The sequence below is a fragment of the Lagenorhynchus albirostris genome, chromosome 9, assembly GCF_949774975.1.
Source record: "Lagenorhynchus albirostris chromosome 9, mLagAlb1.1, whole genome shotgun sequence".
In the NCBI taxonomy this organism is placed as follows: domain Eukaryota; kingdom Metazoa; phylum Chordata; class Mammalia; order Artiodactyla; family Delphinidae; genus Lagenorhynchus; species Lagenorhynchus albirostris.
Window position 1 is genome coordinate 38,237,665 of NC_083103.1, and position 22,653 is coordinate 38,260,317.

The 22,653-nt window shown below is 49.6% G+C and overlaps 1 protein-coding gene across 1 annotated transcript in view; it reads left to right on the top strand.

Moving 5' to 3' along the window:
* USH1C (USH1 protein network component harmonin) overlaps nucleotides 1-22,653 on the top strand; it is a 52,908-nt gene that overhangs the window by 27,378 nt on the left and 2,877 nt on the right. Inside the window, exons 16-19 of the mRNA XM_060159586.1 lie at nucleotides 17,473-17,514; nucleotides 18,049-18,102; nucleotides 18,437-18,536; nucleotides 21,306-21,412. Of these exons, the coding sequence (XP_060015569.1) occupies nucleotides 17,473-17,514; nucleotides 18,049-18,102; nucleotides 18,437-18,536; nucleotides 21,306-21,412 (303 nt within the window). The remainder of the gene's footprint in view (nucleotides 1-17,472; nucleotides 17,515-18,048; nucleotides 18,103-18,436; nucleotides 18,537-21,305; nucleotides 21,413-22,653) is intronic.

Genomic DNA, 22,653 nt, shown 5'->3' on the forward strand with positions numbered 1-22,653 from the left:
CTCTCAACAGTGTGACCGCCTGTTCACTGGTGGGGGGCTAACCCTGTCTGTGCCTCTCTGTCAGACTGATGTCAGATGGCAGGGCGCTGTCACAGTGGCATCGTGGGGGAGGTATTCATGGGCTGAGACCTTCCCAGGTACCATCAGGCACTGCTGGGTCGGCACCAGCCCCACTGGGCACGGGACAGGACAGAGCCATGGCAGGAAACTTCTGCTTTGTTTCTCTGTCAAGTAGAACCAGAGGCCAAGACCAGAAGCCAAGGTCAGACAGTGAAAAATCAAGTTGGGTGCAGGTTATGAGACACGCACACAGAGGATTTTATTTGAAAAAATAATAAAAGGAGATGTACAGGTAAAATCTTTTCCAGGCACTAATAACTAGATAAATGTAAAAGAACTAGCCTCTCCTCCACACACACCTCCCATCAGAAATCCTCCACACACACCTCCCATCAGAAATCCTCCACACACACCTCCCATCAGAAATCATGTCACTCGAAAATCACTCTTGGTGAATAGGAAAGCTTATTTTCCTCTATTCATTAGTCCAGTCATTCCCGAAATAGCTGGTGTTTTGCTTTTCATTTCATTTCCAAAAGAGAGAAAAATTGCATCTAGGTAGAAGCAAGAGCGCATCCACCCCATCTGCCTCTCCTCTCAGTCTGGACCAGAAGGAATATCTGCCATGAATTTAACTGACAGCTAAAGGACAACAGAATCATGTCCCTCATGCTGGCTCTGAAAATCCATTGACATTTTTTCTAGAGTCATGTGAGATGCTTTGTCTCCCAGCAGCTGGAGCGAAGTCCCCAGGTAATACAAGTGGCCCTCTATGGCCTTGATCAGCAATGCAAAAAGTTCCCCTTATTTGAAAAGATAACTATTCAGTGTCTTCTTGAGCCCTCTGGGTCTCAAGGCGCCCAGGCCTGTGACCTCACAAAGTCTGTTCCAGCGCCTGAAGGATTCATGTTTCTGACTGAATCCTTTTCCCAGGATGGCTTGAGTAAATCGCGGAGACCAGCCCTACTTGTAGGAGCCCGCCATCTGGCAGGCAGGCAGATTCACACACAGCTAAGTAACACGTATGGAGAAGGCTAGTGTGTGATCAGTAGGCAATGCTGTGGGGCAGCTTGCCTTTCTGCATCAGTAAGCAGGTACTTTTTTCTTGGGAATGGGACAGAAACTGTCATCTCTGCCTGCCCCACCCAGGAGCCCTAGCTCTAAAATCTTAACACTGGTGTTTTTTTTTAAACTAGTAGAATGGCCATGCCTATTATGATGGTCCCTGTGAGAGGCCATGCCCTTAGTCTAGCAAGCTGCCATTGGGTAGAATGTTTCTGGCTCCTCTTGGGGAATTGTCTGAATTGATAATATGATAGTAGGGATTCATCTATCAACTGAGCTGAGAGTCTAGTGAACGGGGTAGGAAGGAATCAAGCAGAACTCTGAAGTAGTGAAAACCATTTTCTCAAGTGGCTCACAGACTGCTCTGGGGGTGAGTCCCCATATCCTAAATGGGGAACCTGTGCACAGAGGTGGGGGTAGTCTTTAGGAGGGGAGGCAGAATGACTCGGTCACATGTCCATAATGACCCATCATGCCCCTCCAGCTGTGGACAAAGTTGTGTGTCCATTGCTGGGAAAGTCAATTCCTCCTTCCTGGCCTTGGATGCTGGGATGATTCAGGAATTCTGAGAGCAGGCCCTAGGAAGCCTTGTGGGTTTGGGGGTGAGCTCAATGAACGTGCAGGCTTCCTCCTTCCCCAGAGTGTTGACTCTCTCTGCTGGCCCCTGTGCTCCATGCTGTGTGATGGGGTCTGACGCTCCCTCCTACCGTGCTCCATTGCCCCCAGCTCATCAGAGCACCGTGGGGAAGCTCAGGTCCAAACTCTGGCGCCATCACTTACTAGATGTTTGACGTCCAGCAAGGGACTTCACCTTTCTGAACCTCGGCTCTTTCATCAGAAGGGGGATAATATGTATTTATGAGATAATCAACTTTTAATCCCTTAGCACATAGGTAGTCCATAAATCTTAATTTTCTTCATTCCTTACTGCCTGGCTTCCCTGCAAGCCCATGGGAGAAGCAACCAGGAAGGCAGACGTTGTGGTCTAATTCAAACAGGAAAAAGAAGTCTGTTTGCCCTGCATCTCCTTCCCCCAGTCCTCTTCAACCCTGATGGCCAGTGAAGAGCAGTTAGACCATCCTCCCTACCTTCTCCTGCCCACCATCTCCCAGTCCTGTAGTTTCTGTCTAGTCCTCAGTTCAGGAGACTAGTTCAGAGGGAACAGTGGATTTGGACTCTCCAGGATGAAATGGTCTGGAGTTTAAGCATCAGGACAAAATCTGATGTCCCTGGCTCTGGGCTCCCAGGTTGGAGGCTGACACCCTTCTCCTCTAGCTCAGGACCGGGGATCTGTCCCAGATTTTCTCTAGAATCTACCAAGATGCACCTGTGATGTCTGAACATCCAGTTGTTGGAGAAGGCATATGCCCAGATACTAAGAAATAAATACAATGCTTTTTAAAATACAGCGCTTTGAAGCTCACGAAGCTCTTTCATAGATGTTATTTCATTGGCTCTGAATGGCAAACCTGTGGGGTAGGTATTTCCCCCATTTTGGAGATGAGATAAACCAGGCCCAGAGAGGTTAAGGAACTTAACCAAGGTCACACAGCTTGTTAGTGAACTAGTAAGCCAGTTCTTCTGGCTGGCACAGGGAAATGTGTCTCACTCTGTGATGGGTAGCAGCGTCCTGCCTGTCCTTAACCTTAAGTCCAATGCCCAGTGTGGTGGGGCAGAGCTAGGGGAGGGGCTCACCGTGGGGTGGTTGCCTGCTGTTGTCTGAAGACTGAATGCCCTGTTTGCTGTGCTGTGCCAGTGTCAACACTACCTTGTAACCCTTGTCTTATAAACAATGCCACATCTGCTCAGAAAGGAAAGGATAAGAAGAAAGCCAAGTATGATAGCCTTCAGGAGTTGAGAAAGAATAAGAAGGAACTGGAATTTGAGCAAAAGCTTTACAAAGAGAAAGAGGAAATGCTAGAGAAGGAAAAGCAACTGAAGATCAACCGGCTGGCCCAGGAGGTATGTGTCCTGCTCCCAGGCCTGGTGAGCTTTCCTGGGGCAGTTTGGTTGGTCCCCACCACGCTCTCAGGGAACCAGATGCAGTTGCTCTTCCCAAATGCAGTCCAAGGATGGAGTGAGCCTGGCCTCCTCCCCAGGCTGGAGAGTGACATCTTCCTACCTACCCAGAGTCATCTGAGACTAGCCTCTGGCTTAGTGTACGTTTGGGATCGAGACGGGCCCGCTTGCTCAGGGGCCTCTCTGCCCAGATTGTAGGTCTCGGGTTAGCCTCTATACATGTGGTTAGAGATTTGAGCCTGTCCTCTACTCCCATCACCCCCAACCAGAGTATGAGCCCAAGGCTAGGCCGCTCCACCCTCCGTGTGGCTGTGAGGCTGCCCTCCCTGCTCAGGGTTTGAGTCGGAGGCTAACCCTCTGTTCAGCTGTAGATCTGAAGTTAGCCTTCTACCCACCTGTCATTAGATCTGTGTCAGTTTGACAGTTTGACAACCCCCTCCCCAACCCAGGTTATGAATCCAAGACCCGTTTTCCCCAATCTGCCTTGTGTCTGAGGGTATGGGTCTGAAGCTAACCCCTTTAGGCAGGTGGGGGGTCTGAGGTCATCCCCCAATTAATCAGGCTGTGAGTTTGAGGCTGCTCCCATCAACATGAGATGTGTCTGAAACCTCTAGACCTCTTCAACCCAGGAATATATGTAAGGCTGTCCCCTTCAAGACATGTCAAAAGTAGTCTTCCAGCATATTCCTATTTCCTAGGTAACTCCCTAGCTGTTGGAGACATTAACTGGTTTCGCTTCTCTTTAATGCTTCCATGAATCAGAATGCCAAACTGACTAGATTACAAATCCAGAGAAGTCCTGAAAAATGTGAAGTGCATTAGATCTCTCATTAGGAGCAAATTAGCTAAAAGATTAAAGATAATATTGAGCTTGTGCTCCTGAGGACAAGGCGGCCTGGAGGGGAGATGAAAAAGAGTACAGTTGAACTCTTGGGAGGTGCTGAGAGCCTATAAAAGGACCGTACTTGGAGAATCATAAGAGCCTCAGGGTTGGTGGGGATCCTAGGGGCCAGCTAATCCCACGCAATGCACGAGCTCCTCGGATTTTGCCTACACCTGCCGTTAGCTAGCCCAACACCCTAACACCCCCTCCCCCTTATCTCCACCTCCTCTGGGGCCAGGTGGAACAAGCCTGGGGCTTTTTCTAGGTAATTGACACAGCCAACAATTCTCTGGGTTTTTTTAAGAAGTGCTTCTGTTCTACTGATTTGAGTGTGCCGCCCACATGTGACTCAAGTGTGCCCTCTGTCCTCTCCATTTTGCGCCGGCCTTGGGTCCCAGGTATCGGAGACAGAGCGGGAAGACCTTGAGGAATCGGAAAAGATTCAATATTGGGTGGAAAGGCTCTGTCAGACGCGCCTTGAGCAGATTTCCTCTGCTGATACTGAGATTTCAGAGGTAACAGAGCCCTTCTTTCCACATAGACCCACCCTGGGGACAGCGGGAGGCAAGATGGCCACTGGCAAGCTTCACTGTCCAGGGCCGCCAACCAGCCCACTCCCCCTTCCTCTCTTGAGGAGGGGGGCATGTCTGTATTTCTGGGATTATTTCCAGAGTGACCACTAAGTCCCAGCTCATCTGAGATGATCCCGGTTAGGCCTGTTGTCCTGGCATAACTACTCAGATGTCCTTTTCACTGTCAAGTGTGTTCCAGTTTAGATGACTATTGGTCATCTAATTGGTCATCTAATGGATTATATGGTCGCCTTCTTACCACCCACATAACTTGGGGCTCCCCTGCATTTGGGCACTCCCTACTGGCCACCTCGTATGGGATCAGCTGGGCACCCAGGTGGCAGAGAAGTGACACCCCCATGGTTCTGGCTTGAGGGTGCTGGGTCTTCAGCAGCAAGAGAAACAAATAGATGAGCATTATACTTGATGTATTGTGAAGTGGGGCACTAAGCAGTTACAGAACTTCCTTGCAACCCCCCAGATGACCACAGGGCTCCCGCCTTCCCTGCCTTCTGTGTCTCCCCTGGCCCCACCCCTGAGACGCTTTGCAGGTGGGCTGCACCTCCACACCACTGACCTGGATGACATCCCCTTGGACATGTTCCACTATCCCCCCAAGACTGCTTCTGCCTTGCCTGTGATGCCCCACCCTCCACCCTGCAACCCACCCCCCAAGGTCCCCGCGCCCCCTGTCCTTCCCTCATCAGGCCACGTGAGTGCCTCATCCTCACCCTGGGTGCAACGCACTCCACCCCCCATTCCCATCCCTCCCCCACCATCCATTCCTACGCAAGACCTCACTCCTACCCGCCCACTGCCCTCGGCACTGGAAGAGGCACTAGGCAACCACCCCTTCCGCGCTGGGGAGACAGGCAATCCAGCAGAGGACTGGGAGGCAAAGAACCACAGTGGGAAGCCGGCCAGCTCTCCCGTCCCTGAACGGAGCTTCCCACCCACCCCAAAGGTACTACCTCTGTTCTGCATGCTATGCTGGGAAGCAGGAAGAGTGGGCCGGGCTTCTGTTTCCCACGCCCTCCTCTGTTCCTGTGAGTGGAGACGGGAAGAAGCATCCCCCCACCCCATTTTCCAAGAACAAGCTCCCCAGCCTGCATGTCGTGGATGTCCTGCATGTGTGTGGTTTCTGCTGATTTTGAAGTGCTGTGTTGTGTGGTGAATTGCCTGTGATAGTGGGGATGAGCAACATTGTATCAGTGTTGATTGCTCTCTCTTTGCTCCACTTGGCTAGTATGGGCTGGTAACATTCAATGTAGTATTTGCAAGGCTGTGTTAATGAAGAGCCAGAGCTCTACTTACATGACAGCCAGTTGTTTCTTGATATTAGCTCAGAAAGCCTTGAACATGGGAAATGAATTCTCTGGGGGATGGGAAGCAGGGGAGCAGTATTAGGCTCTGTAAATGAGGTGATAACACTGTCCAGTAATTAGGGCATCACTGTGCCATTTTCTATGGCACTAGCCAACTGCGTTAGCTTGAAGCACAATGCCCATAAATTTCTGGCCAGCTTCCAGCTACAGAAAAAATGAAAATGGATAGTTCCTAGAAAGCTCCAAATTTACTACTAAAAGATTAGGGATCTTTTTCCTGGATGTCAGCAGGGAGAACAGTGATCATTCTCAAAAAGACGTGTTTCTCATTAATTGTTCTTAACCCAAAGCCTAAGAGGCGATCCCCAAGGAAGAGATGGAGCTTTGATCCTTTGGAGGGAAAAACAAAATATTTCTCTGCTCCAGTAGCTGTGAGGCTAAGACTCTAGTCAGAACTACAGCAGCGCATGTCAGCTAAGAGTGGGGATTTGCGGGGAGGCTAGTCAGTGGTTCCCGATCAGTTGTTTTTATTAACCTTTCCTGCATGGATTTGAGTTCCTGCATGAAGTGCAGAATAAGCATCTCAGGGCATTCAGGGGCGCTTGGGGGAAGGAATGTGGGAATGAAGGAAGTGCCGGACGCTGACGAGGCTGCAGCTGCCAGCAGGGCACTCTCAGAGGGACTCCCGGTGGGGTCCTGAGCCCTGAGCTCTGGCAGAGAGAAGTCTGTCTGTTCCAAGGATGTCTTGCCCCAGAGCCCAGGCAGCGCAGTTTGCAGGGGCTGAGTTAGCCTGGCAAAGAGGCCCACATCCTTCTTGTGAGTGGCCCCCACCAAGAGGGGCAGCAGCTTTCCCTCAACAAATTCAACTCAGTAATCAGTTGAGCACCTTCCTTGTGCTTCCGTGTGTGGGACTGGGGAGCTGTGCTGAAGCGGACACAGAGGCAATTGGCCCACCTGTGCTCTCCAGGACTTTGCTATCTGAAGGATTAGCAGCTGACCAGGCAGGATGCAGCTATAAAATTGTCAGAGGCTAGGTGCTGTGGGAGAGATTCATTCTAATGGGAAGTTGAAGGCGCCTCTGTAGAGCTGAGCCTTGAGGGATGGTGATACATGGAGGATGGGAGAAGGGCATTGCAGGTGCAGGGGACATAACGATGACAGGAAGGAACTACCCAGGTTTGAATCCTGGCTCAGTCACTGGCTAGATGGCTTTGGGCATGCGTTATTTCATCTATCCGAACCTAGGTACCCTTGTCCATAAAATGGGAATGCTGACGGCACCTACTTATGACATGGATCAAATGAGTTAATACATGAATTCATTCTAAGTTAATACTCGGGAGGGTGGCAGGCACGTAGGAGGTGCTCAATAGACATTACCTACGCTCAGTGACAGATCAGGGTACAAGACAAATTGGGTGAAGCTGCAAATGTGAAATCGGAGGAAAACTGCAACCTTTTGAGTCAGGGTCAAGATTCAAAAACAGGGTCCAACTTTCTTGGATTTCTCCAGGCATCACAAAGTTCCCACTGTTAGTTCCTGATCAGAGCAGAGAGAAGGTTAAAAGAGACTCTCCCCACACAAGGAGCCTCTGAAGAACTGGACCCTAAATCTCTTAAGTGACATCAAAGCCAGTGTTGTCCCTGATGCGGAGGCCAGGGGTCAGCTCTTTTGGTTAGCTTCATCCTGCTCGCGTCAGCACTTCGGCCCATGCACCGCTGACCCTGCCCAACCTTCTCCTCCCTGCATGCTACTGGCGAGTGGCCATCAGTGCTGCAGTAGGACGTGTGGACCATCACACATCTGCACAGTCAGCCCCGCCACCAGCAGGCCTCAGGTGGTGGAAACAAACACCTGTATCAGGTCGGCACCTGTGCCTGCCACACAGGCACCTGCCAGGGGAAGGTTTTAAGAGCCACGTGTACTCCCAGGCACTGCCCCATACACCCACCATAATACTGAGTCATTCGTTTACTCAGGTATCATGTTTAATGAGCACCTACTATATGCCAGACACCGTGCTGGGCACCAGAGAACCACCACAAAATAGGCAGCCCAGTCCCTGTCTGAGACTGTCTGGTGGAAGGACAGACAAGTAAGCAGGAAACTCCCACACTACCAGGGCAGATGAGGGAAGCACAGGTGCTATGTTGAGGGGAGGGGGTGGAGAGGAAAAGCTCAGGGAATGGTCCCCAAAGGTGGTGATACCCAAGCTAACACCTGGGCAGGTAAAAAACCCTGAAGGCAAGAAAACCGGGCATTTTGGAGGCTCAAGTTAGGCAGTGTGAGAAGGGCGAGGAGTGGGGGATGAGGCTGCCAAGGAAAGTAGAGAAGCCCATGGGGGTCGAGCCAAGGAGTTTAGTGGTCAGTGGGGACCCGTGAAGGGTTTGGGGCAGGGCTGTGACCCGATTTGTCTTGCCCAAGATGATCAAGTGGGTTAGAGCAAAGCAGACGTGTTGCATTAGCTCTCCTGGATGCCGCACTTACTGGTCCTCCCTCCCAAACCCCCACCTCTGTGCCCACCCACCAGGAACAGCAGATGCTGCATGCGCAGTCCGGGAACTGCAACTGTCTCCCTTGGGAGAGAGGAAGCTGGATGGCAGCCGTGGCCACTGAGAGAGAGCCTTGAAAGTATCCTCTGACTGACAGTGCCCGCTGGCGCCCCCATAGCAAGCTCTGGCTCAAGTCCCTGATTCCTCAGAACCACCCAATAGTTTCTGTGGCCTCAGGACACACTGTGACCAATGGACTTCTTGTCCCCGTCCCTAGGACATCCGGCAGGGTGAACGGACCAGGCCAGCTCAGTGCATGGTGTGAATTTGCCTGTGTGTCAAAGTGCTGTGGTTGGCCTGGGCCACCCGGGCCATGACCTCACATGGGTCTCTCTTTAAACTAACCCCATAGACATTTTGCCCAAGCCCACAGCCTCCACGAGGCCCTGGCGTGTCCACCATCTCCAAACCTGTCATGGTCCACCAGGAGCCCAACTTCGTCTACAGGCCAACTGTGAAATCTGAGGTCCTGGTAAGCCCCTTGGGTCCCCTCCAGGGCATCTCCAGAGGAGCAGACATGGACTGTCTCCCCTAGCTGCTACTGCCTCTAGAGCGAGGTGGGATACAAACTCACATCAGATGCCATCTTGTCACCTTCTCATTAGCCAAGAGGTGAATTCACATAGGTATAAGTGGATGTTGCCACAGCCAGAGAAATGCCTGTTTCTCACTTGACCAAACAGCTTAGAGCGCCATCTAGAAGTAATAATAAGGTTCCTATCGTTAGCCCTGTTTAACACTTGAGGAAACTGAGCTTAGAGGGGTTAAGTAGGTTGTCCAAGGCAGAGCCAGGACTGACAATTTACTCCAGTCTTTCAGACTCCAAAGCCCAAACTCCTACGTACTTGCCATTTTGCCAAAACCCACAGGGATTCCAGTTGCCCTGGCCTGCGCCCCTAAGGCCTGTCGTGTGTCACCCTCAGATGGGGAACTGGCCAAAGCAGATCCACTTCCCTTCTCCACTTCCTGTCTCACTCCTCACTAAGGCTGGGAATGTGGGGTGTGGCCCTGAGCGGGGGGAGGGTCTGCCCACCCCCAGTCACCCACGGCTGAGCAAGCTGGGACTCAGGTGCACCCCTTGCAAGGGTACCGGCCCCTGACAGGCCTCCCACCCACAGAGAGAGGAGTCATGCCAGAGTTTATATTCCCCTTTCAAGGAAGCCCTATCCAAATGTTAGGGTGGAGTAGCTCAGATACTCCTTTTGAGCTTTAGCTCTCCAAAAAGCACAGTTCACGCTCCTGGGACAGCCTGCTGATGCCTCCGCAATGTGTTTTCAGGCTGATGACAAGGGGTGGTGTCTTCTTGACTAGGACTAGGTAGCTGATGCATCTGGGGGCATTGAGGGGCCCCTCACATAAATCAGGCTGTGTCTGTCTGGGGAGGGATGTTGGCCAAGCAACCCCAGGCTGGCAGGCCCAGGGTTTGGCACCAGGGGGCAGAAGAGACCTATTGGTAACATCCAGCGTGGAACTTTTTTTTTTTTTTCTGGCAGCCACAGGAGATGTTGAAGAGGATGGTGGTTTATCAGACAGCGTTCCGACAAGTAAAATGATACCCGTCGTGTGTCTGTGGTCCTCCCCACCACCCTCTGCCCCTCCCACTCTGACCTCTCTGGGAGTGCCTGTCAGCTTGGAGGTGGCCCCAAGCGCCATCTTCCAGGAGCCTCAGGCCAAAAGTGTGTCCTGTTACCTGTGGCCAGGGGTTTGGGGTGTGTGTGTGTCTGTCTGTCTCATATCAGGTGGGGATCCTGGGCTTGTGAGACCCCATGGCCAAGCTGAGAAAGCAGCAGGGTCCCTGGGGGCTGGCCTCTGTTGCTGCTGTTTGTTCATAGAGGAGCAGCAGAGGGACCCCTCAGAGGGTCACAGAGGCCAAGATAGGTGGTTGCTGCAGCTCTAGGAGAGAAAAAGGGGCTGCCTGAGGTGTTTCCCTGCCCCTTCCCATGTCTTGCCTCCTCAAGGCAGATCATAGCTTCACCAAACCCCACTTGGCCCCAAACCACCATCAGGGAGGAAGTGGTGGCCCAGGTCCTCCATCTGCAGGGGACGCTCCTGTGCACAGGGCCCCACAGAAGTCCTTGCAGGTCCATGAGTGGATTCAGGCAGGCAGCCACTTATCCTCCCACCTCCTGGGGCTTACATCCTCAGAGCCAGCCATTGGATTGGCTGTCTCATTGCTGATGAAAGAGACCCCAAGATGGAGATCTTGCAGCCAGCATCCTCACCAATAACCGAATATCTGACTACAGGCTGATTTGACTGCAGTCAGGGAACAAAGGGGAGGTGTCAGCTGTACAGTGAGATAGGAGGGTCTGCAAAGGAAGCTGCCCCCAACGAGGACTGAGCAGTGACAGGTGACAGCTGACACTTAGCTGTGGTATGCCAAGCACTGTTTCTTTTTTTTTTTAAGTGTTTCTTTTATTTTTGAATCTAAAATTTCAAACTAATTTGTAAATTTTATTTATTTTTTTAAATTTTTGAATTTTATTTAATTTATTTTTTTATACAGCAGGTTCCTATTAGTCATCAATTTTATACACATCAGTGTATACATGTCAATCCCAATCACCCAATTCAGCACACCACCATCCCCACCCCCCTGTGGCTTTCCCCCCGTGGTGTCCATACATTTGTTCTCTACATCTGTGTCTCAACTTGTGCCCTGCAAACCGCTTCATCTGTACCATTTTTCCACATACATGCGTTAGTATACGATATTTGTTTTTCTCTTTCTGACTTACTTCACTCTGTATGACAGTCTCTAGATCCATCCACATCTGAACAAATGACTCAATTTCGTTTCTTTTTATGGCTGAGTAATATTCCATTGTATATACGTACCACAACTTCTTTATCCATTCCTCTGTCGATGGGCATTTAGATTGCTTCCATGAACTGGCTATTGTAAATAGTGGTGCAGTGAACATTGGGGTGCATGTGTCTTTTTTAATTATGGTTTTCTCCGGGTATATGACCAGTAGTGGGATTGCTGGATCATATGGTAATTCTATTTTTAGTTTTTTAAGGAACCTCCATACTGTTCTCCATAGGGGCTGTATTAATTTACATTCCCACCAACAGTGCAAGAGGGTTCCCTTTTCTCCGTATCCTCTCCAGCATTTGTTGTTTATAGATTTTCTGATGATGCCCATTCTAACTGGTGTGAGGTGATACTTCATTGTCGTTTTGATTTGCATTTCTCTAATAATTAGTCATGTTGAGCAGCTTTTCATGTGCTTTTTGGCCATCTGTATATCTTCTTTGGAGAAATGTCTATTTAGGTGTTCTGCCCATTTTTGGATTGGGTTGTCTGTTTCTTTAATATTGAGCTGCATGAGCTGTTTATATATTTTGGAGATTAATCCTTTGTCTGTTGATTTGCTTGCAAATATTTTCTCCCATTCTGAGGGTTGTCTTTTCATCTTGTTTATGGTTTCCTTTGCTGTGCAAAAGTTTTAAGTTTCATTAAGTCCCATTTGTTTATTTTTGGTTTTATTTCCATTACTCTAGGAGGTGGATCAAAAGAGATCTTGCTGTGATTTATGTCAAAGTGTGTTCTTCCGATGTTTTCCTCTAAGAGTTTTATAGTGTCTGGTCTTACATTTAGGTCCTTAATCCATTTTGAGTTTATTTTTGTGTATGGTGTTAGGGAATGTTCTAATTTCATTCTTTTACCTGTAGCTATCCAGTTTTCCCAGCACCACTTATTAAGAGACTGTCTTTTCTCCATTGTATATCCTTGCCTCCTGTGTCATAGATTAGTTGACCATAGGTGCGTGGGTTTATCTCTGGGCTTTCTATCTTTTTCCACTGATCTATGTTTCTGTTTTTGTGCCAGTACCATATTGTCTTGATTACTGTAGCTTTGTAGTACAGTCTGAAGTCAGGGAGTCTGATTCCTACAGCTCAGTTTTTTTCCCTCAAGACTGCTTTGGCTATTCTGGGTCTTCTGTGTCTTCATACAAATTTTAAGATTTTTTGTTCTAGTTCTGTAAAAAATGCCATTGGTAATTTGATAAGGATTGCATTGAATCTGTAGATTGCTTTGGATCGTATAGTCATTTTCACAATATTGATTCTTCCAATCCAAGAACATGGTATATCTCTCCATCTGCTGGTATCATCTTTACTTTCATCAGTGTCTTATAGTTTTCTGCATGCAGGTCTTTTGTCTCCCTAGGTAGGTTTCTTCCTAGGTATTTTATTCTTTTTGTTGCAGTGGTAAATGGGAGTGTTTCCTTAATTTCTCTTTCAGATTTTTCATCATTAGTGTATAGGAATGCAAGAGATTTCTGTGCATTCATTTTGTATCCTGCAACTTTATTGATTAGCTCTAGTAGTTTTCTGGTGGCATTTTTAGGATTCTCTATGTATAGTATCATGTCATCTGCAAACAGTGACAGTGTTACTTCTTCTTTTCCAATTTGTATTTCTTTTTCTTCTCTGATTGCCATGGCTAGGACTTCCAAAACTATGTTGAATAATAGTGGTGAGAGTGGACGTCCTTCTCTTATTCCTGATCTTAGAGGACATGCTTTCAGTTTTTCACCATTGAGAATGATGTTTGCTGTGGGTTTGTCATATATGGCCTTTATTATGTTGAGGTAGTTTCCCTCTATGCCCACTTTCTGGAGAGTTTTTATCATAAATGGGTGTTGAATTTTGTCAAAAGCTTTTTCTGAATCTATTGAGATGATCATATGGTTTTTATTCTTCAATTTGTTAATATGTTTTATCATATTGATTGATTTGTGTATATTGAAGAATCCTTGCATCCCTGGGATAAACTCCACTTGATCACGGCGTATGATCCTTTTAATGTGTTGTTGGATTCTGTTTCCTAGTTTTTTGTTGAGGATTTTTGCATCTATATTCATCAGTGATAGTGGTCTGTAATTTTCTTTTTTTATAATATCTTTGTCTGGTTGTGGTTGTCAGGGTGATGGTGGCCTCATAGAATGAGTTTGGGAGTGTTCCTTCCTCTGCAGTTTTTTGGAAGAGTTTGAGAAGGATGGGTGTTAGCTCTTCTCTAAATGTTTGATAGAATTCACCTGTGAAGCCATCCGGTCCTGGACTTTTGTTTGTTGGAAGATTTTTAACCACAGTTTCAATTTCATTACTTGTGATTGGTCTGTTCATGTTTTCAATTTCTTCCTGGCTCAGTCTTGGAAGGTTATACCTTTCTAAGAATTTGTCCATTTCTTCCAGGTTGTCCATTTTGTTGGCATAGAGTTGCTTGTAGTAGTCTCTTAGGATGCTTTGTATTTCTGCCGTGTCTGTTGTAACTTCTCCTTTTTCATTTCTAATTTTATTGATTTGAGTCCTCTCCCTCTTTTTCTTGATGAGTCTGGCTAATGGTTTATCAATTTTGTTTATCTTCTCAAAGAACCAGCTTTTAGTTTTTGTTTTTGTTTTTTTTTAATAAATTTCTTTATTTTATTTATTTATTTTTGGCTGCATTGGGTCTTCGTTGCTGCGCTCGGTCTTTCTCTAGTTGCGGGGAGCGGGGGCTACTCTTTGTTGCGGTGCGCGGGCTTCTGACTGCGGTGGCTTCTCTTGTTGCAGAGCACTGGCTCTAGGCGCACAGGCCCAGTAGTTGTGGCTCATGGGCTCTAGAGCACAGGCTCGGTAGTTGTGGTGCACGGGCTTAGTTGCTCCGCGGCATGTGGGATCTTCCTGGACCAGGGTTTGAACCTGTGTCCCCTGCATTGGCAGGCGGATTCTTAACCACTGCGCCACCAGGGAAGCCCCCCAGCTTTTAGTTTTATTGATCTTTGCTATTGTTTTCTTTGTTTCTATTTCATTTATTTCTGCTCTGATCTTTATTTCTTTCCTTCTGCTAACTTTGGGTTTTGTTTGTTCTTCTTTCTCTAGTTCCTTTAGGTGTAAGGTTAGATTGTTTAGTTGAGATTTTTCTTGTTTCTTGAGGTAGGCTTGTATAGCTATAAACTTCCCTCTTAGAACTGCTTTTGCTGCATCCCATAGGTGTTGGATCATCGTGTTTTCATTGTCATTTGTCTCTAGATATTTTTTGATTTCCTCTTTGATTTCTTCAGTGATCTCTTGGTTATTTAGTAACGTACTGTTTAGCCTCCATGTATTTGTGTTTTTTACCTTTTTTTCCCCTGTAATTCATTTCTAATCCCAGAGCATTGTGGCCAGAAAAGATGCGTGATATGATTTCAATTTTCTTAAATTTACTGAGGCTTGATTTGTGACTCAAGATGTGATCAGTCCTGGAGAGTGTTCCGTGCGGACTTGAGAAGAAAATGTAATCTGCTGTTTTTGGATGGAATGTCCTATAAATATCAATTAAATCTATCTGGTCTGTTGTGTCATTTAAAGCTTCTGTTTCCTTATTTATTTTCATTTTGGATGATCTGTCCATTGGTGTAAGTGAGGTGTTATGGTCCCCCACTATTATTTTGTTACTGTCAATTTCCTCTTTTAGAGCTGTTAGCAGTTGTCTTATGTATTGACGTGCTCCTATGTTGGGTGCATATATATTTATAATTGTTATATCTTCTTCTTGGATTGGTCCCTTGATCATTATATAGTGTCCTTCCTTGTCTCTTATAACATTCTTTATTTTAAAGTCTATTTTATCTGATATGAGTGTTGCTACTCCAGCTTTGTTTTGATTTCCAGTTGCATGGAATATCTTTTTCCATCCCCTCACTTTCAGTCTGTATGTGTCCCTAGGTCTGAAGTGGGTCTCTTGTAGACAGCATATATATGGGTCTTGTTTTTGTATCCATTCAGCCAGTCTGTGTCTTTTGGTTGGAGCATTTAATCCATTCACGTTTAAGGTAATTATCTATATGTATGTTCCTATGACCATTTTCTTAATTGTTTTGGGTTTGTTTTTGTAGGTCCTTTTCTTCTCTTGTGTTTCCCACTTAGAGAAGTTCCTTTAGCATTTGTTGTAGAGCTGGTTTGTGGTGGTGAATTCTCTTAGCTTTTGCTTGTCTGTAAAGCTTTTGATTTCTCCCTCAAATCTGAATGAGATCCTCGCTGGGTAGAGTAATCTTGGTTGTAGGTTCTTCCGTTTCATCACTTTAAGTATATCATTCCACTCCCTTCTGGACAAGCACTGTTTCTAAATACTTTATGTACTTTAATTCTTTTCATCTTTACCAGAACCTAGGAGGGAAGTGCTTTTACCACCCGCATTTTATAGATGAGAAACCAATGCAGAGAGATTAGGAATCACGCCCTTGATGGCACCGCTAGTGTCAGACCCTGGCTTTGAATTTGACCCAGGAGGTCAGCCTCCATAGTTGGGCTCCTAAGTCCTATGCCATCCTGCCTCTCAGGATGAAATAGACATTTTTTGGGGGTTTTGTTATTCAAGGCACAAATAGGTCTCGAGGAGAGAGAGGCAGGAAGGTGAGGAATCCAAGGGCCCAGACTGGGAGTCAGACCTTCACCTCACTGCCCACTGACGGGGTGACTTGAGCATGAATGTCACCTCTCTGGGTCCCAGTGTCTCCATCTGTTGGACGAAGGGCTGGACTCCCTCTTCAAGGGCCGACCCACGATAGCGGCTTATAGGTCTCTAATCTAAATTCACATAAGACACAAGTCCTTGCCATCCGGCCCATCGCTGAGAGCAGATTCTCAGAGGGAAGGAGAGAGGGAGGCCCATAGCCAGCCCTGCTCACTTTTCCAGAAGACACAGCCAGGGGTAGGCAGGGTTCTCTCCGTGAAAGAGAATTGACTCCACGTCCTGCCTAATGACTCCCCTTGCCCGTGGATTTGCTGCATCCCTTCCTCTGTCTGCTGCCCTGACACCCACACACCAACCTGGGGGTGGCCTCAGAGCTGGGCCAGGCTGGAGACCCCCAGGCTCTTCGGGGTTGAGCCCGGGAGATGAAGGCGAGGGAGGAGGCAGGGCAGGCAGATGCCCAGGGATCCATCTGCAGATATCTGGCCCCCGTCTTGAGCCCAGAGCTTGGTTGCTGCATGCTGGGCACAGAGGGGGCTGTGACCTCCCTGTGACCACAGGCCCCAGGGGACACTTGGTGTGGCCCAGGTGACTGTATGCTGGCGGGTGACTCCATTCAGTCCAGCAAGGCTGCATGGGCACCTATCACAGGGCTTCCCCTTTGCTCCCACCTTCCCGTGGGGACTAACTGAGGCTTTGCTGCCCTCAGGCTTAGCATGCCTGGCCCCTCAATCCATGGACCCTGGGCTCCTGCTCTCTGTGTGTGACTCCTGGGAAGACAGTGCTTTTCCGACTCTGCTCCCGCTTCTCCCTTCTCAGCACCTCGCTTGGTGAGAAGGGCATATTGTTAGGGATATTGTTCCCACAGCTCCCACCAAGCCAGGTCCCCAGAGCTGAGCGTCCCCCTCCTCCTCCCCTGGCTAGGTTCTGGGGGGAGCCTTACCTTCTAGATAAGCATTACATTAAGAACAGTGCAGGCGCTGGGCAAGCACAGACAGCCGTCCTTTGCCTCTGGGTGCCTGATGTCCCTTCCCTGTGCCCATCATGTTGTGACTGGTTTCCCCAGGGAGCCTCCTGAGCAGTATTGTCCTTCTTTGGGGTCAGAGCACTGGGTGGAGAAAAGCTGGGCTTCACCCCCAGAGCCTGGACCTGGCCTCAGGTGGGCACTTGGAGGAGCTGAGAAAGGGCCTAAAAGACCTGAAGCTGTGGGCAATGAGACCTTCAGCAAGGCTGCCCAGACCACCTAGATGTCAGCAGATGCCCCTGCCAGCCACAGATGTCCACCCCTCTGGAACAGTGCAGGATCCAGGGCCAGGGTCCTTCAAATGCTTCCCGTAACTTCCCGCTTCTCCCGGGCAGGGGTGCTCTGGCTGTCAGGGCTGCCAGCCTCCCCCCCGAATCCCCCATGCAGTCCACAACTGCCCCCTCACCTCACCACTCTCTCCCCTACCTCCTAGCCATTCACCGTCTTCCTCCGCCCTAAGCTTCTTTCCTGCAGTGACTCTCAAGGGCCTCTGCTCTGAAGCCCTAACACCCTCCCTTTGCTTCCAGGATTTCCGGAAATACGAGGAAGGCTTTGACCCCTACTCCATGGTGAGAGATAGCTCTCCTCCCCTGGGGAGTAACCCCAGGAGTGGGGGGTGGGGGATTACGGTGTGTTTGGTGCGGGTGCACTGTGGGTTCTGAGGGCCCTGGGGATGAGGCAGGGCGTGTGAACAGTCCCAAGGAGGCCCCAGCTGCTCTTCCCTTGTAGGCTCCTTTCAAACAGCATTCCATTGTGAACTGAGTGTGTGTGTGTGGGGTGGGGGGGTTTGCAACAACAGTTACACTTGCTGAGCGCTATCTACATACCAGACACTGTGCTGTGTACTTACAAGCCATGCTCTCGCCCAGCCCTCACAGTAATCCCGGGGAAAAACGATCTCTGTGTGTGCGTGTCCATTTGGCCCCCATGGGGCCTGGGACCTCCAGCTGAAGACTGATGGGGATGAGGCTGTGCAAGGTCCCCTTGACCGTGTGTTCTGTGGGGCCCAATGTCCCACAGGTGCCTGGCTTTCCCTCCCACCCCTGCCCCCACCTGCATCCTTCAGGCAGGCATCCTTCATCCCCACTGTCTTTTCCCTGTAGTTCACCCCGGAGCAGATCGTAGGAAAGGATGTCCGGCTCCTGCGCATTAAGAAGGTACCCGGGCACATGGAGGTCAGGCGGGGACCACGCTTCTTTGTCCCTGCCCCCTCCCATCTTGGTCCCTTGTTTCTCCTACTTTCAAGGTGACTCCTGGAGGACCCCTCAGATTCCCACTCTCCTCTTTCCCCTTGGGAACACCCCTTGCTATTGTAAGACCACACCCCCAGGCCCCGCTTGGCATCCATGCCCCATTTCCTCCCTGACGGCACTGCCATTGCCCCATGGCTTCTCCCGCCCTGTCTGTGGCCCCGACAAGAGGCTCCTGGGCGCCCAGGTGCCCACAACCTGTTGTCTGCTTGGCTCCAAAGGCCTGTTTTCTTCTCACCAGGAGGGAGCCTTAGACCTGGCCCTGGAAGGCGGTGTGGACTCCCCGATCGGGAAGGTGGTTGTCTCGGCTGTTTACGAGGGCGGAGCCGCTGAGCGGCACGGTGAGTGGGGACCAGCCATGCCCCAGTTTGGGGATGGTGCTATGGTTATACAGGATCCTCCAAGAAAGCAAACAGCAGCCTTCTGGGAGTGGGCTGACCATTCTCAGGAATGCCCTCCCACCTGGGTCCGCCCACTCATGCATCAGTCCCACATGTTACCTGCAGGCATATGACAGTGCCAGGATCTGCAGGCACACGGCAAACCAGACACCACTTTGCCCTCGGGGGCTCCCCATCTAGTGGTGAAAACATCCTCAGAATTGCCAGGTGCTGACGATAACAGTGGGGTCTGCTGTGGGCTGGCAGAGGACTGAGAGGGTGGAGGGATGCTGTGGGAACTCTGAGGCCCCTAACCTATCAAGGGAAAGAGGGCTGCTGGGAGGGCTCCCTACAAGGGTGATACTGAGCTGAGCCTTTAAAGATAAGTTGATGCTAGCCTTGCAAAGGAGGGAAAGGGCTTTCCAGGCAGAGAGGACAGCACAAGTAAAGGCAAGAGAGAAACCATCAAAACGTTACCCGCCCTTTTCATAATGATAAGAGCCAACATCTGTCAAGAACTAACCTCATGCCAGATGTTATTCTAAGTACCTGCACATAACCTGTGTCTGAGTAATCATGTGTATTAACTCATTTAATTCTTATAATAGATACCGTTACCACTCTCATTTCACATCTTAGGAAACTGAGGCACAGAAAGGTTAAGTATAATACTTGTTCAGGACCCACAGCCAGTAAGGGATGGAGGCAGGGCTTGAACCCAAGCAGTTTGGTCATTCACTTTACTGCCCAGCACAAGTGCCACCCCTGCTTGGGACCTTCTGCAGCCCTGCCCCCTCCCACCCTGTGTCTCTCCTGTGGCATGATCTTCTTGCTTGGCCTTGATCCCCTTACCAAAAAAACACCCCTGCTGATGAGCGAAGCCTTTGTGGACCCAGCACAGACTTGTGCCTCAAACGATCAACCCATTCACCTGACAGTGTCTGAAACTCCACCGTTAGTGATTTCTTCTTCCAAGTCTGGGTAGCTTTTCAGTACTCCTGAGTCCTTTGTGGAGGAATTGGTGCCCTTGAAGGAGGAGCCCCTCACCTTTGCAGGCCAGAGCAGGGAATCCCAGAGTCAGATCCCTTCTCTGCAGCGCTAGGCTGGAGTCTCTCCCACAAGCCAAGGTGGTAGAATGGAGGGTGGGTGTGGGCCTGAGGCAGGAGGTGGAGTGATGCCAGTCACCTGGGCACACTGGCAGCCAGGCTTCTGTGGGTTGCTACGGCGAGTCCAGCTCTGCCACCCCGGGCCTTGGTGACCTCGGCCCCTCACAGCCACACTTGAGCCTTCATTTCCGCCGTAGAAGGGGGGCCTGCTCAGCTAGGCAGCTGCCATGGCCCACCGCTGCCCACCTGGCCAAGCGCTCCACCTCTGTCCTCATTTCCTGTGCCAGCTGAGGGAAGGGCTGATGCTGGCCCCACCTGTCTGCCATGTCTAGCGGGCAAGAGGACCAGGATGGACGGGTGGCTTCCCGGGCCCTCCCCACCTCACAAAGCCCCAGCCCAACCACTGCCTTATTGGCCCTGAGGCTGCATCTTGGGTTTGTACAAAGTGAAAATGCGGAAGCTACCTCTCCCCAGGCCCACTGTCCAGAGGAAACTGCTGTCTACAGTTCGGTTCCACACTACTTTGGACATACAAGCAGCTGGTGAAAGTTCTCCAGGAGCACATGTGTTTTAAGCCACCCTAGCCACCATCTTCAGCAACACACATCATAATCCTGTGGGCCTTCATGCCTGCAAGGCTCCTGAGTAAACTATTTCAGCATAGCACAGAACGTTCTGTGGACACCAGAACTGGGAGAAATTGCTCCAAAAAAAAAGAAAGGGTTCTGAAGTTGAAGATGTGTGTCAGATCTACTTCTCGGAGAGCCACAAGGCATATTAGCATATTCAAGGTTCTGACAAGTCCCGCAGTGAGTAGCTCTGTTAAAGCTTATAACGTCAGCTTTTCTCAAACTACTTATTAGATCACAGGTCCGCTTATCCAGGAGCACCTTCAACATCACTCATTTATTCAAGAAATATCTATTGAATTCCTATTTTGTGCTAGGTATTTTGTTAAGTGCTGGAGATATAGTGGTGAACTAAAAAGACAATCCCTGCCCTTATGGAGCTGACAGTCTGGTAGGAGGGACCACCAGTCAATAAATAGATATATGGTTACAAATTGTAAAAAATGCTGTGCAGAAAAAAAACGGGATACTTTAATAGAATAATAGGAAAGGTCTTGAGATTGAGTGGGCAGTCAGAGAAGACCTCTCAGAGTTTTATCTCAGACTTGGAAGAAGAGGGAAAGAGCGAGGGCAGGTGCACCAGATGGGACAGCATGTGAAAGCTCTGAGGCAGGAAAGAGCTCAGTCTGCTCAGGGACCTAAAGCCGACCAGCACGGCTACAGCACAGAAAGGGACGGCTCATAGAACTAGCTTGTGTTTCTGGTAACCTCCCTGGAAATGCAGGTCTGCTTCCCTCTGCAATCAGAGGCCCATACAAAAGCTGAGGTGGCAATAATTCATCACTGGTGTCCCGATTCCACTGAGCTGGGGTGAGGGTGTGTGGATGAGGTGGGAAGGAAGTGCCCTTTGAGCAACCTGGTCGATTGTTTCCCCTTGTGCTTTCTGAGCCCATATGAGCTTTCAGAATCCAAGTCAGGCCCCTTCTGCAGCCCTACAGTCACTCCCCGTTTGCCGTGTACAGCCCAGTTGGTCAGTCAGCCTTATCTTCCTGCAGGTGGCATTGTGAAAGGGGATGAGGTCATGGCCATCAATGGCAAGATCGTGACGGACTACACCCTGGCTGAGGCTGAGGCTGCCCTGCAGAAGGCCTGGAATCAGGGGGTAAGAACAATCCCCCTCCCTTTATCCCTCCCTCGCCTGCCTGCCTCAAACCCTGGCCTCTGCAACCAGGCCTTACAGTCAGGGTGCCCCATCCCAGGGCCGATATCCAAGGTCCAGGTAACTCTTGGGTGACACTCACATACCCTATCCAGCCAGTGGTCTTAATCTGACAAGATAGAATTCAGAAAGTCAGTTTCCAACCTTGAATCCAAAAAACAAGTGGCACAGATAGACTCCAGAAGACCAGATGTGGCAACCCACCCAAGAAAAACCCTTAAGGTCTTCTCTAAGTACACACCAAACAGGAATCAAGAGAGTGCTTGAAAGCATTAACAGAAGTAGAGGGCCCAGAATGGAGGAGGGGCTGGTGGTAGTTTGCTCTGGCTCATTAGACACCCACCTGGGTCAGGGCCACCACATAAGGTCTCCCAGGCTGTGCACTGCACAATCCGAGGGGGTGCCCTCCTACAGACTACAGTGGGAATGGTGCTTGCCCATGTTGTGCAATGCACAACCTGTGCAACTGTATGCAGGCAGCCGAGTCTGAGGTATTAAGTTCAGTGCCGAGGACGCTGACCGGATGGGCCTGGGACCCACATGAAGGGATGTGGAGAAGAGAAGACTCACGGGTAACATGATGACTGTCTTTAACTATCTCAAGTGCTACATTAGGGTAGAGGGAGCGAAAGTTTTCTGTGATCTTGAGGGCAGAATTGGATTGGATGGAGGGAGGTCCTGAGGAGAGATTTCCGTTCAATATTAGGAGCTATTGCATGGTAGAGGGGCCTAGTGACATTTCACAAAATTTTTATTGGATACACCCAAGCCAAGGATGCACAATGATGGATAAGCTAAGGATGGCAGTGATGCCATCGAGGGGATTCAAATGTTAGGAGCAGAAAGCTAGGCCTGAAATCCCCCAATTGGCTGTGCATCTGAATGACCTAGGGACTTCGTTAAAAATGCCGTTTCCCAGGACCTAACCTCACATTTCCAGGCACCAAGTCCATGAATCTAGAATTTTAAGGAATTCCCCAAGTGATTCTGAGGTTGATGCCTGGCCAGGGTCTGCAGATCAGCATTTGGGAACTTGGTGTCATTCAAGGACCTGGCAACCCTGGCTTCTATGGTTCTGAAACCTCAGAGTCTGGAAGCTTCCCCAGACCATGGGATTGCACAGTGAGGCCCTTCCCCACCAGGAGGACCTCCAGCCCCACATGGGCCCACCCCCACCCCCCCAC